Raw genomic sequence first — 12,993 nt, 5'->3', positions numbered from 1 at the left:
ACTACAATCGACATGACTGACACTCTGTGTTACTGGAGTCTGTGTCCCTAAGGTGGTAGACTGACAAGTTTGGCAAACTAAAATAGTTAGGAAAATGCCAGAAGTCTAGCAATCTCACTGCATCTCACTTGTGTGAACTTCTGAGTTTATCTAATAGCCCAGCAACATTTATGGCTTTGGGAACAGTGCGTCACCGTCAGAAACACACCGAATACGCTGAATGTATAGCCATTACACAGCATCCTACATGCCAATGATTTTCTCTACATCATATATTTCTCTAGATCATATATTTCTCTAGATCATATGTTTACATCACAAAAGCATCTTGAGCACAACATGAAAACACAGTCCTGGGTCCCTTAAGCTCTTCGGTACAGACTAACACAGGGTCAGAGGTCACAGTGCAACAGGGAGCTGATAGATAGATAGATAGATAGATAGATAGATAGATAGATAGATAGATAGATAGATAGATAGATAGATAGATAGATAGATAGATAGATAAAATCATTTTTAAGAGCCATTTTTAGGGGCCTCTGGTCCAGGAAGATGACCAATATCAGAGGCAAAACTAATACTCAATTCAGATTGAAAACTAATACTCAATTCAGATTGAAAACTAATACTCAATTCAGATTGTGCCTCAGTTCGAGGGCGCTTCTGTTAAAAAAAAAAAGAAAAGAAAAGACCTTCATGAATTATTATTGGGACTTTTTCATCAAAAGTTGGTTTAATGTGGGCTATATTGTTAGTTCTCTTATACTGAACATGAATGCTCTTCTCGTAAGTCACTCTTGGTAACTGTAATTGTGCTTTACATATATGCACACATACCTACACACACAGATTCTTGTGAAAAGGCAAATTTTAATGCTGTAATGTATAGTGAATGCATACCAAAGCTCACAGCATAGAGAAAAGAAACATGGTAAATAAGTGCTATTCTCTCATGTTTCCAAAGTCCCAATCGAGTCAAAAGCAAAGAACGTCTGCGTTTGCTACCTTCTGATCTTACTCTGAAAATGCTTTGTCAGTTTGCTGTTCGTAAACAGAGAGAGCTGCATTAGGAAAGAGCAGGCAACACAGCAGCTTCAAGCATCACACAAGCCCTGGGAGGAGCCACTTCTTCACACAGGAAGTGAAAATGTCATGCAACTGAAAGAATGACCCCTGGAGGTGACCCCTCCTACCCTGTTTAACTGACCTGTTACTTATTGTAATTACCAAAACGTGTGCACACACAGTGAGAAACACACACACACACACACACACACACACACACACACAGGCAGCAGGGGTGGGAGGCAGTAGAAAAGAGCTTGGGCTTCTAAAGGAAGGGTCATCCTCTCTAAAGGTCACATTACCAATGTCAAATAATGAGGCTATAAATAAGTACAGGAAGTACTGAAAGATTTTCCACATTTTCACTTAAATTGTATAAAATAAATGATGGTGAGCTTTGTTTTTTACACTGACCTTTAGAGTAGCCAGGGGAAGAGCTTGTTTACTTGTTTATTGTCTGATGCAATAGTCAGTTGTTAAGATGGAAACTATTTACTGCCCCAAACTGCTTATGAATATGAAGAAACAGGGACAGGATTTGTGTGCTTCAGTCTCTAAATACATAGTTTCACACCAGAGAAGAGGCTCTCTCAAACAGTCACTTATCAAGGCCAAATCCTGGGTGAATAGTTCTTCTCCAGTGGATTAAAAAGCCTGTCAGTGTTTCAGGAGCACTACCCTGAGGTTTTGTGATGATAGTTATGCTCTACAGGCTAAATATGATTTTCTGGCATATTGACAACACAAGGCATGTGAGATGTGAAGCATAGTTTGTTGTCCTCAGACAGAGGAGACCCAAACTACAGCAAATCTAAGAGATTACAACATTAAGGCTTCAGGGAGATGAGTTTAGTGACATTCTCTGGTAACCGTTCACTTGAATGAAGTTTGAATGACAAATCTACAAGCCCTTTGGTGACAGTGATGGCCACTGCATTAAGAGGGAGAAGTTAGAGCAGAATATTTAGGAGGGAAAAACCATCCTTACATCTGATTCTTTCATCATAATTTGTTCTACACTGCATGTCATTTACAGCTAGGTGGTATCTAAACAAAAATTCCTCTCAGCACTTGCCCATGCCTCCCACAGTGAGCACAAAGACAAACAGATGCTATCCTTAACCCAGTGTTTGTAGAGTGCCTCCCCCATATGCTCTCATCCACAGAGTCTTTGATGCTGAGTCTCACTACAGGCATGTAATCATAGTGATGGAATCAAAATGGAATCTTTTAGCAGGTCACAAAATTATTTGGCAGGTTGTTTTTCAACTATTCAAAACATTGTGTCCACTGGCTGAAGCTCACCAGACTGAACTAATGCATGCTGAAGTATTCCTGCCCACATTCCTCTCTCACAATACATGCTCTGGATGATTTGCCCTGTTTCACTCTGCCAGTATTACTGTAGCCATTACATACTGTCTAAATGATCATATTAGTAATGCAGGACGGGGACTGCGCCCATACGGTCACGCCTGCCACACACATAATTTGATGCAAAGCTCTTCACTCAGATCTGCTCAGAGATGGTTCTGAAGTGTGAGACTCTGCTAGTGTTCATGGTTGCCAATATCATAACATTTTTCTCCTTTGTGTTCTCCTCCAGGGCAGGAGACTTTCAACTCCAAGAGCTTAGCCCTGCAGGCCCAGAAGAAAATTCTCAGCAAGATGGCCACCATGGCAGTGGCTAACCTCCTGACAGACGACACCAGTAGTGAGATTCTGGATGAGCTGTACAAAGCCAGTCGTGAGTTCACCAAGAGCAAGAAGGAAGCCCACAAGATAATCAAGGACGTCATCAAGATAGCACTAAAAATTGGAATCCTCTATCGCAACCACCAGTTTGGCCCTGAAGAGCTGGACACGGTCGAACGGTTCAAGAAGAAAATGAACCAGGCAGCCATGACAGCAGTCAGCTTCTATGAGGTGGAGTACACCTTTGACCGTGGGATCCTGTCAGAGCTGCTGCTGGAATGCAGAGATCTTCTCCATGAGCTAGTGGAGCACCACTTGACAGCTCGGTCTCACAGTCGAATCGACCACGTTTTCAACCACTTCGCTGATGTGGACTTCCTAACTGAGCTATATGGCTCGTCTGATGAATACAGACTCTACCTGAGGAAAATCTGTGATGGCATTAACAAACTGCTGGATGAGGGTGTGCTTTAACCTGGTCAAGTAACCAGGCCTTTCCTTATCCATCAGCCCTGCCTCTTTTTCTATTAGGCTACCATAGTTTTGACAAACTTTTTGTTTGGTTGGTTGGTTGTTTTTTTTGTGTTTGTTTGCTTGTTTTTGTTCGTTTTTCTCAAAAGGAGGGACAGCAGTTCAAAAGGCCACGTGTGTTCCCTATTTGGGTTATCTCCAGCTTAAACCTTATGTTACATCTCAAAACCTTTGTCACATGCCCCAAATGACTTTACCCTGGGCACTCTTCTGGAACAGTACTGCCTGAAGGATTTCAGAGAATTCAGAGTATCAAAGTTAGGCATTAAGTGTTGATATAACTATGTAACAGCTGGAAATTGTCTGTCAGGTTGAAAAGTTACAAGAGGGGAAAAACACCGTTAGCTTTGAGAGTTCAGGACAAAGAGCACACAAGCTCAGTTCACCTGAGATATGTCTGATGTCCAATCGAAAAAATTCATGTGAATGCTGTTAGAAATTGTGAAAATCACTTTTTGGAGTCCTTTGATTAATCACAAAAATAAGTTATTCATACATGCAGCATTCGTCAGTCTCTCTCGTGTCTTGTTTTTAACAGTATGTGATGCACTTGTAAAAGCAGCTTTCCAAGCCTTTGTGTGTGCCAATCATAAGATGAAAAGGTTCAGTATATTAGAAAAGAAGAGCAAATTTTCCTCTCCTGTGTGCGTGTGTGTGTGTGAGAGAGAGAGAGAGAGAGAGAGAGAGAGAGAGAGAGTGAGTGAGTGAGTGTGTGGGCAGATCAAAAGCCAATATAATCCCAGGGTGTACCACCATTAAACATTGCTTTTAAACTTGCTTTAGTGTGATCTGAGGGTTTTTTTTTCCAAAATAGTGCACTGTAAGTACATACATGATGGTTTCATCATTTTCTCTATTTACACGTTAGGAAATTACAGGACCTCTAAGATATCAATCCCTCCACAATACACTCCTCCTCACACACTCACACACCTGGCAACACACTTCTTCTTTCTCTACCTCTACTCATTGGGTAAGAGAGATGAAGGCATGAGTGACTGTATGCTGTTCTCTGTCACCAGACTAAAAATTATCCTCCATGAAAATGACTCCAGAGAAAACTTAGGAAGAAAGATGAATAAGGACTGGAGAGACAGACAAGCTCAGAGACAGGCTTCCAAGTAGTTCAAAGTCATTTTACTGGAACCTACTTTTACTTTTGGTCATGTTGGATTCTTCCTCTCAATTCCCAGTTAAATTTTTAATATGTTCTGTGTGGGTAATGCTCCCTTTCTGCTAATGTAAGGAATAAAAGGTTGTTAAATTTGAAAAAATATATCAGCTGAATCTCTAACTGTAAATGATATTTTCTCAAGTCTTAAGTAGTTCCTGATACCAGTTAGCCAGGAGGAGGCTAAGGGATGGTTTCCTAATGGTTTGCCAAGCAATTAAATCAGTTGAAATAGCCTGTTTTGTAGAAATAGACAGACCATCATCTGCAGGCTAAAATGTTGTGACAATCGAGCAGGGTTTTATTTTCAACCCCAGGACACTGGGAGGGGATGCAAAAAAGATGAAATATATCAAATTTTGGGCGCAACCTGATATATGGATCAGATGGATCAGATCCATCACAGCAGTCGTTCCTCCAATTCTTTCTGCCATCTTGAGTTTACTCATCTCGAACCTGTGGAGCACCTTGAACTGAATAATCCCAAATCTTGCACAAGCAGCTGAGGAATCAACTCAAGAAAGATCATCTTCCCTCACTGCCCTATCACATTGGTCTTCCACCCAAATGTGAGGAGGAGCTGTTCTGTCCAACTTCAACAAAAATCACAACGCCATAGGAACCACAACATTTTCTACTGAAAGTATTAAAAGTTTCATTGGTACAACATTTTAACACAAGGTGTGTCATATATATATATACATGTAAATATATAATAATAACATATGTGCACAGTTTTCAAGGTTATACCAAGGAAGGAAATGGTTATGTAGGCTTATCGTAAGGATTCTGAAATCCACAGTTGGTGCCAGTGTAGCTGATGTGTAAATATAATACATTTATATTTCACCAGTAATCCATTTTCAGTTTCTGTATGCACTTTGTTGTTTTTCTGTATACACATGCTTATCTATCTACCTATCTACCTACCTATCTATCTATATCTATATCTATATATATATATATATATATATATATATATATATATATATATATATATATACATACATACATACATACATACATATTTTTTTTTTTTTTTGGGGGGGGGGGACTTTTATTTTATTTATTGTACTTTTGTTGTGTGACCTCTGACATCTCGTGATGTCGCGGGTTTCTCCTCAGTCAGCTGGACACTGTAATGAGTAGAGGTAGGTTTACACCGGTACTCATACTGATAGCATGGTAAAGCAGGGGTTGTGACCTTCAACAGGTCACAAATGCTGTTTTTTGTTGTTGCAATATTTATTTTGGTATGTGTGCGCATTTTCTTTATTACTGATCGTGTACAGTACTTCTGCGTAGAATGCTAGTCGCCGATCTTGGTCTAGGCTAGTGGAATGCGTGTTTGGTTTATCGTAATTTCCTGTTTCTTTCCTCAGTTAAAGATATGTGTGTAGAAACTCGCTTTTATGAAATTCTTTTAGTGCTGTTTTTGTGTGTCACACAGGTACGTAAGCTCCCCCCTTTTTGTTATTTTGTCGTGTAAACTTGTTTTGTGTGATTAATTTTGTTTTTGCATAAGCATAGTGTATATTTTGTTGTAACTTCATACTCTTGTTTAACTTTAATATTAGCTCTTGGTATCTAAGGGAAAAGTAGCGTTTTTTTTCTCAGCCAGCTGGACACTGTAATGAGGAGAGAGATATGCGTGTAGAAACTTGCTTTTATGAAGTTCTTGTACTGCTGTTTTTGTGTGTCACACAGTCAGCTGGACGCTGTGATGAGGAGAGAATCCTGCCCCTTGGTTGGTTAACCAGTGGTTGTCTTCTTCTTATTATACATCATACACAACGCAGAGTCCAGAAAGAGTAAAGTGTCAGACCAGACCGGGCACACCAGGTCCCTCTCCTATATGGCTCCTAAACTTTGGAATTGTCTTCCAACCAATGTTCAGGACTCAAACACACTCACTCAGTTTAAGTCTAAACTAAAGACTTACCTATTCAGCCTAGCATATAGCTAATTACCATAATCAAACAAGTTGAGGCAGCGAACTGTGGTCATGGAGTGTTTTGGTGAACTGAGGCATCGGTGCTGTCTCCCCTCCATTCACACATGATCTCTCAGCACTCAGGTTTGTTGACAATGGAATGGAGAGTTGTTAATGTCCCAGTCATGAGGGGCCTCTGGCTCCGACCCCTTTTTTGGCTTCTCCCCATTTTTGGCTTTATCTGCATTAATTAGGTTTGCCAGAGCACTTGTGCTGCACTCAAATCAAAATAATTTTAAAATATTTTAAAGAACAGTGCTGAATCCTTCAACACACTTAAGTCTTGTTCCCGCTTCTTGTCTTCCACCCCAACAATGGAGTTTCTGTATTCTGAGATCTACAAGATACCACTTCAAGCTCCAGCTCCCAAGGTCAGGCCTTCACACACCAGTTCCCCTTCCCCTGATCACCTGCAAGCTCCTAAGCCTTTGGTCCACCTATGATGCTGACTTATCGTTATGAAAGCCGTATGGTTATCAAACTAACTTCTATCCCATAACATCAGAATTCCTAGATCCCTTATTTTTATCTCTTATTTCACAAGTAGCCTTTACCTGCCAGACCTGACCAGCAGCTATACATCTAAGACAGCCCATCTGCATTCCCATGGGATAATCCAGTGTGGCACTCTACCATGAAATCCTGGAGTTCCAGGAACCATCTGGTAACCTGAGCACTGGCATCCTTCAGCACTGTCTGGTCTGTCAGCAGGGTGAAATATCACCCTAGCAAGTTGTACCTGAGCTCCAGGACTGACCATTTGATGGCTAAGGCCTCTCGTTCCACAGTCGCATAGCACTTTGTCTGGAGGAAGCTTCTGGGGCATGTATATAACAGGGTGTTCTTCACTGCCAAAGCTCTAGGATAAAACTGCCCTCAGGTCTGTTTCAGAGGCACGGGTCCTCTTGCTCAGCTTCTGTGTAGTGGGTAGGATGGATGGTCTGGCCAGGGTTACAGGGTTACAAACCCAGAGTCCAACAGAGCAGGCTCTAGCCACTGAAGCCCTGATAAATGAGGGAGGAGGGGGAGAGAAAATCTCCTCCCTTTCTGAAGGGAACCACCTCTGGATACCAGGTGGCATAATCCAGACTAATGAGGATGTACTTAGGACTCCTGCCTGCTTCTGAGATCAACCCCACCAGGTCCATGCCCATGTGCTCAAATGGCACCTCAACAATGGGAAGAGGGACCAGGGAATTTGTGGGTGGTGCTCGCAGAGATGTGCGCTGACAGGTCGCACAGCGTTGACAAAAGTTCTTGGTCAGTGGAACCTATCCCAGATGTGTTCCTCTGCATTGCATGCTCCTAGGTGGCTGGCCATAGGGTGGACATGGGCCAACTCCATCACCCCATCAATCTGTCGCCATGGCACCATCAGATGTTCCTTCTGCACACCCAGAGGCTGCACAGTAGAGGAGGCAGTTATGTATTACAGAGTACTGGAAACGGAGGTCTCCCTTCTGTCATTGCTCCCCCTAGATCACATGGACCTGCTCCCGTCAGACACTCATCCTGTGTACTTTGGTGAAGCTGCTGGTCTAGGTGTACTGTTGAAATGGATCAGACAGAGTTAGTACCAAGAAATCTTCCTGACTTTCCAAGTCAGCTTCCTCAGCCTCCTTTTTGGCCAATAAAACTGTGTTGGAGTGGCTAGGACATGCCAGTTCTCCTTCTTCCTACCCTGTCAAGCTGGTCAGGAACTGCTTTCGAGGCAGAGCGCTGTACTACAGAGGGCCTCAAATTCTGGCCAGTCCCTTCCCAGAAGCAACACAACCAGGTTTGCCACAAAGCCCACAATGTTGGGACACTCTCTGGTGGGGCCTGCAATGTTGACTGTTGTGGCTGGCACTCAGCAGGTATGGCCACGGACACAGAAGATAGGCAGCAGAGTGCGGCTCGGGCTGCATGTTTCTGTCCAAACCCGACCCAAGTACAAGAGAGTAATAACCAAGCCCGATCTGAACCCGACAGGCATTCTGTTTTTTATGTCCGAACCCAACCCGAGCCCGATGCAGTTAATGTAAGCTGAAGCACCCTGTCACGCAATTGTTACCATGAGTGCACATGTGGACACCTCGTAAATGATTATCTGTCGCTGCACGGCAGCTGTCATATCTCATCAGAACCCCACACATTTTACATTTCACATAACCAACTGCTTCATTATTATCTGTATTGAAGACTAAATTCAAATATCTCCATACCGTTGATTTCCCTGCATGTTTTTTGGCAGTTTTAAACTTCTCCAATGACAAATTTTGTTTGATCTTCTCCATCTTTAACCTATGACTATTTACCACCTGAAATAGCCTATGAGTTGCATTGTCACGTAAATAAACAAACCCCAGCACTGAACAGAAGGTGGCCCAACACAGACAGTAGGTATATCATTTTTATTTATTTTTTACACTATATTTTCACTAAAAAGAATTTGAAGCACCATGTCAACAAGGCTAGCCCATCCTAATTAGAAGTTCAATTGAGATTAGTAGTTGAAAAGTCAAATGTATGCTGCCTAGTTATCGTTCAGCTGATGTGACTGAACCCACCCTGAACCCGAACCCAAAACCCAGACTCGAACATCACTTCTAAATTTTTGTCCAAACCTGGCCTGACCTGTTGTGTCTCAACAGGTCCTTTTGGGTTTGGGTTGGGAATCCATCCCCTAATAGGTAGGTTCCCCTCAGTGGACTTCAGTGTAGAGGCTGGGATGGACAGCATGGACAGACTTGCAGTGCTCCTGGAATCCAGCGGGGCTTGTAGGTTTGGATGGCTCCTCATGGATGGTGCAGCCAGTCAGCCAGGACTGGACCCCTGAGTCTGTAGGCATGAGTTCATCCACAGGAGATGGTGGTTAATGCTGATGTGAGGAGCCCATTGCACCCAATCAGTTAGGTGTCCAGGTCTTCTGAGTGTTGTAGAGGATTTCTCACCCTCATCAGGGCCTGGGTGGCCAGGGATCGTTTTGTGTCCTCAACCATTGAAGCTGGGTCTGCAGGGTTGCTGAGACTAACTACTCCTCTTTGCATTTGATAGAGAGGTGGAACTGCCGGCCGTATGGCTCCCCCTGTTGAGTTTTGGTTCCTCCCAGAGTTTCTTATTCTTGTTTGTTTAATCTTAAGGAGTCTTCCTTGCTAATGTCGCTTTGGGCTTACTGGGGGTTTAGGCACTGATCTCTGTAAAGATGCTTTGAGACCATTTAATTGAAAAAAGTGCTATACAAATAAACTTGAACTGAATTAATCTACAGCTCCAACAAGAATAAATATCTATTTGGCAGATAGAGTAGAGTACATGAACGAAACTGTAAACCTGTGTTTGTGTTTGCTCAACAAGCAAAACCACATTTATCAAAAGATAAGATGACTAAGTAAAGTTATTTGTTGACTGATGTGTGTGGTACGGCATGATGCCTGAGACAAACAGCAGTCACCAGAAGCAGGCTCAGGCTGAAACTGACCTCTCGCCTGTTTTGCTGGTTGCTTTTGGTTTTTTAAAAAAAAAAAAAAAAATTCTCGAAATTTTACGATTTTCCTCTTGTAATATTACGACATTATTCTTGTAATATTATGACTTTTTTCTCAGTTACGACTTTATTCTCATAATATTAGGACCTTATTCTCGAAATCTCAGATTTTTTTTCCCTCAATGTGCCCCTAATACTCCATCTTATGTTCTGCACTTTTGCACGTTGCAAATTTTTTAAACAAAAAGCAGTTAGTGGTTAACTTGTTGGTTAACTTGGTTAACTTGTAAATACATTGTCTGCTGGTTTAAATTATTACTTTTCAGTACACCACGTTCAGTATGCCACTTAGTACTGTATCACTTTGAATATTAAAATGCAAATTAACACCAAACCACTCTTGTGAGTTTGCTGCCTTTTAATATTAAAAACCATGGAAGGGTTAAAACATGCCAGGCTGACATTGGTATGATGTAAGCAACACAGTTACATTTGCATGTTTCTACCTTTAGAACCGGATGCGATCGTTTTCAAGACCCGTGACTGATGAAATGCATTGTGATTCGCTGAAGTACGCATGAGGAAGGCGAAATGCTTTGTTTATTTTTAGCCCGTCCTAGACTCTTAGTCTCCGTTTGGACCGAAAAAATGTTTATAAAGTTTCGCTTCAGACAATGACAATGGCTGACAACCTGAGCGAGGGAAGAGACATTGATGCGTTCCCTTCGCTCAGGAAAACAAGCAAAGCATTTTGTGCTGAAAACAAACAAACAAACAAAAACAAGCATTTCGCCTGTATCTCAGCGAATCGGATGCATTTCATTGGTCAGGGGTCTTGAAAATGATGATATCATCTAAAATGCACTCACATCGCAGCCAACTCTAAAGGGAGACGATTGCAAACGTTGCATGTGGTCTAAAAGGGATCACGCAAATGCTGTATCTGGCCTTAATGGGTTAAACTAATAATGGGTGTGTTAGATTTGCAGTACGCGTGCGAATGATCAAGCATTGACAATAGTCAATAGCACTGGCTGTGCCGAAGCGGTGGGGGGCCCAAATCAAATTCTGCTTAGGGCCCTATAAAGGCTTGCGCAGGCCATGATGAAGGGTGTTGGTTGCCAGCATGGTGCCAACTTACCTTGGGCCCTGCAGTGAAAGTATCGGAGCAGGACATGCTCACCTGCTGAAAGGTTTTGTGCCTGTACCCGCTGGTCACGTCAGCTCTGGTCTCAGGTTTGCTGCAGACTGGAGTGTTGTTTCATCATCAAGTAGGCTTGACTGAGCACCTTGGGGTGATGCTGTACCCAGCCATTGAGGGTATGCCTATCGGTCATTGGTCCTGCCATGTGGAACCAGTCAACAGGTAGTCTGGCATGATGTCCAAACACCACATAATGAGGATTAAGTCAGTGATGCCGTGGGGGGGGGGGTGTTTTTGTATGCTTGGAGAAGAGCTGGTAGCCTGTCTGGTCACTAGGACTATGACTCTGTAGAGAGGGACCCTGTAAGACACAGCAGTGTATGATAAAACCTCTCACAGGCCCCATTCCCTTGGATATGGTAAACTGTCTTGCATTTCCACTCACAGCTATACAACTGGCGCAGTTGGCGGAACAGGTCTGACACAAATGCTCCCCCCTTATCGGACAAGACAAATGAACCTGGAACAGATTCCTCCACATGGCTAGGGCATATTTGGAGAGTAGATCAGTCATCACAAGTATGTATGGATGGACAACATCTGGAAAGTCCAAAGACAGGAAGTCCATACCCAAAGGGTAATTGAAAGGGTAAGGAGTTTACCCTCATCTAGGAGTGACTAGAGGCACTCTTCCTTCAGGCCCAGCTTTACTGATCACACACAGCAGGCAGCCAACCACCTGGAGTTTACATAGCCTACCTGGCCATGATAGTCCTCCCACAAGGCCCTTGCTATGGTTTGGGGGACGATTATTTGAAAATGTATCTCACCTGTGTTCTTCTTGGTGCTCCTCCTTCTGATGACCTGTTGGACCACCTGGATGTGGTTCCACCCTCTGAGCAACTGCTGCAGCCCAAGGGAAGCCTTGGGACACCCTGATAGTGAAGAGGGCCGCACTTTCTCTTTCCATGTCTGAAGGAGTCTAAGATCTGGATCTTGCTGCTGCCATTCCTGCCATTTCTCTAGGCCTGGATCACCTGATGTTCTTGGATGATTAGCTGCGCAGTAGCGTTGCTGCATTTGCCTGGTAACCTGAATAAAATATCAGGGTTATGATTTGTGGTCCCTGGTCTGTACCTGATAGTGTAGCTGTAGTTTGCCAGTTGGACTGCCCAACTTTGGTCAGCAGCCCTTTCGCTTTGTCCAGGTACACCAGTGGGTTGTTGTCAATGAACACCCCCACTTCCATTCCCACAGGTAGTCCTTAAATGTTTTGGTTATGGCTCATTTCAGTGCCAAGAGCTCAAGCTTAAAGGAACTGTAAAGTTTGGTCATTGTTTTCTGCTGGATGTAAGTTGGCATAACCCATGAGATGTTCTTGTCCATCCTGTGCTTGGTCCAGCACTGCACCTAAATCTTCAAAGCTCACGTCTGTGTTTAACTGGAAGGGCATGTTAAAATCAGCATATGCTAAAATAGCGAAAATGAGGGCCCCCTTAGCATTGCATCCCTTTACAGGTGAAATAGCTCTCCATACTCATCTGTTCACTGGATAGGGTGGTCTTTTGAGTGGCAGTTGTTCCTTGTAAAGGGCAGGGTAGGGGCGGAGCGATCCTTGCACAACCAGGAATAAAACATCCATAATACTCCACAAACCCAAGGAAAGAGCGTACCTGCTAGACAGTGTCTGGTACTCTCCAGTTCTTCACAACAGCAGTTTTCTCTGGATCCGTAGGCATCCCACCTGGACTGATGACATGGCCTAGGTAAGTGACTTAATGCTAGAGTTTCAAGCCATGGCAGTGCAGATGCTCGGAAACTTGATCCAGGTCTTGAAGGTGGCTGTCAAAGTTAGGGGAGCATACAATGATGATGTGTAGGTAAATTAACAGGGACTCATTGTCGGCTGCATGCTCGAGGTGGCAACT

At 43.1% G+C, this 12,993-nt stretch overlaps 1 protein-coding gene across 1 annotated transcript; it reads left to right on the top strand.

Annotated features, from left to right (window-relative positions):
- Nucleotides 1-2,673: 2,673 nt before the first annotated feature.
- tnfaip8l3 (tumor necrosis factor, alpha-induced protein 8-like 3) lies at nt 2,674-3,234 on the top strand. Its single transcript, XM_030766625.1, has one exon. The coding sequence runs from the start codon at nt 2,734-2,736 to the stop codon at nt 3,232-3,234; it is 501 nt and encodes a 166-aa protein (XP_030622485.1). The 5' UTR covers nt 2,674-2,733.
- The last annotated feature ends 9,759 nt before the right edge of the window (nt 3,235-12,993 follow it).

This window comes from Chanos chanos, chromosome 2 (genome assembly GCF_902362185.1).
Source record: "Chanos chanos chromosome 2, fChaCha1.1, whole genome shotgun sequence".
In the NCBI taxonomy this organism is placed as follows: domain Eukaryota; kingdom Metazoa; phylum Chordata; class Actinopteri; order Gonorynchiformes; family Chanidae; genus Chanos; species Chanos chanos.
The sequence above is the reverse complement of the archived record's forward strand: the minus strand, read 5'-3'. Positions and strand labels throughout refer to the sequence as shown.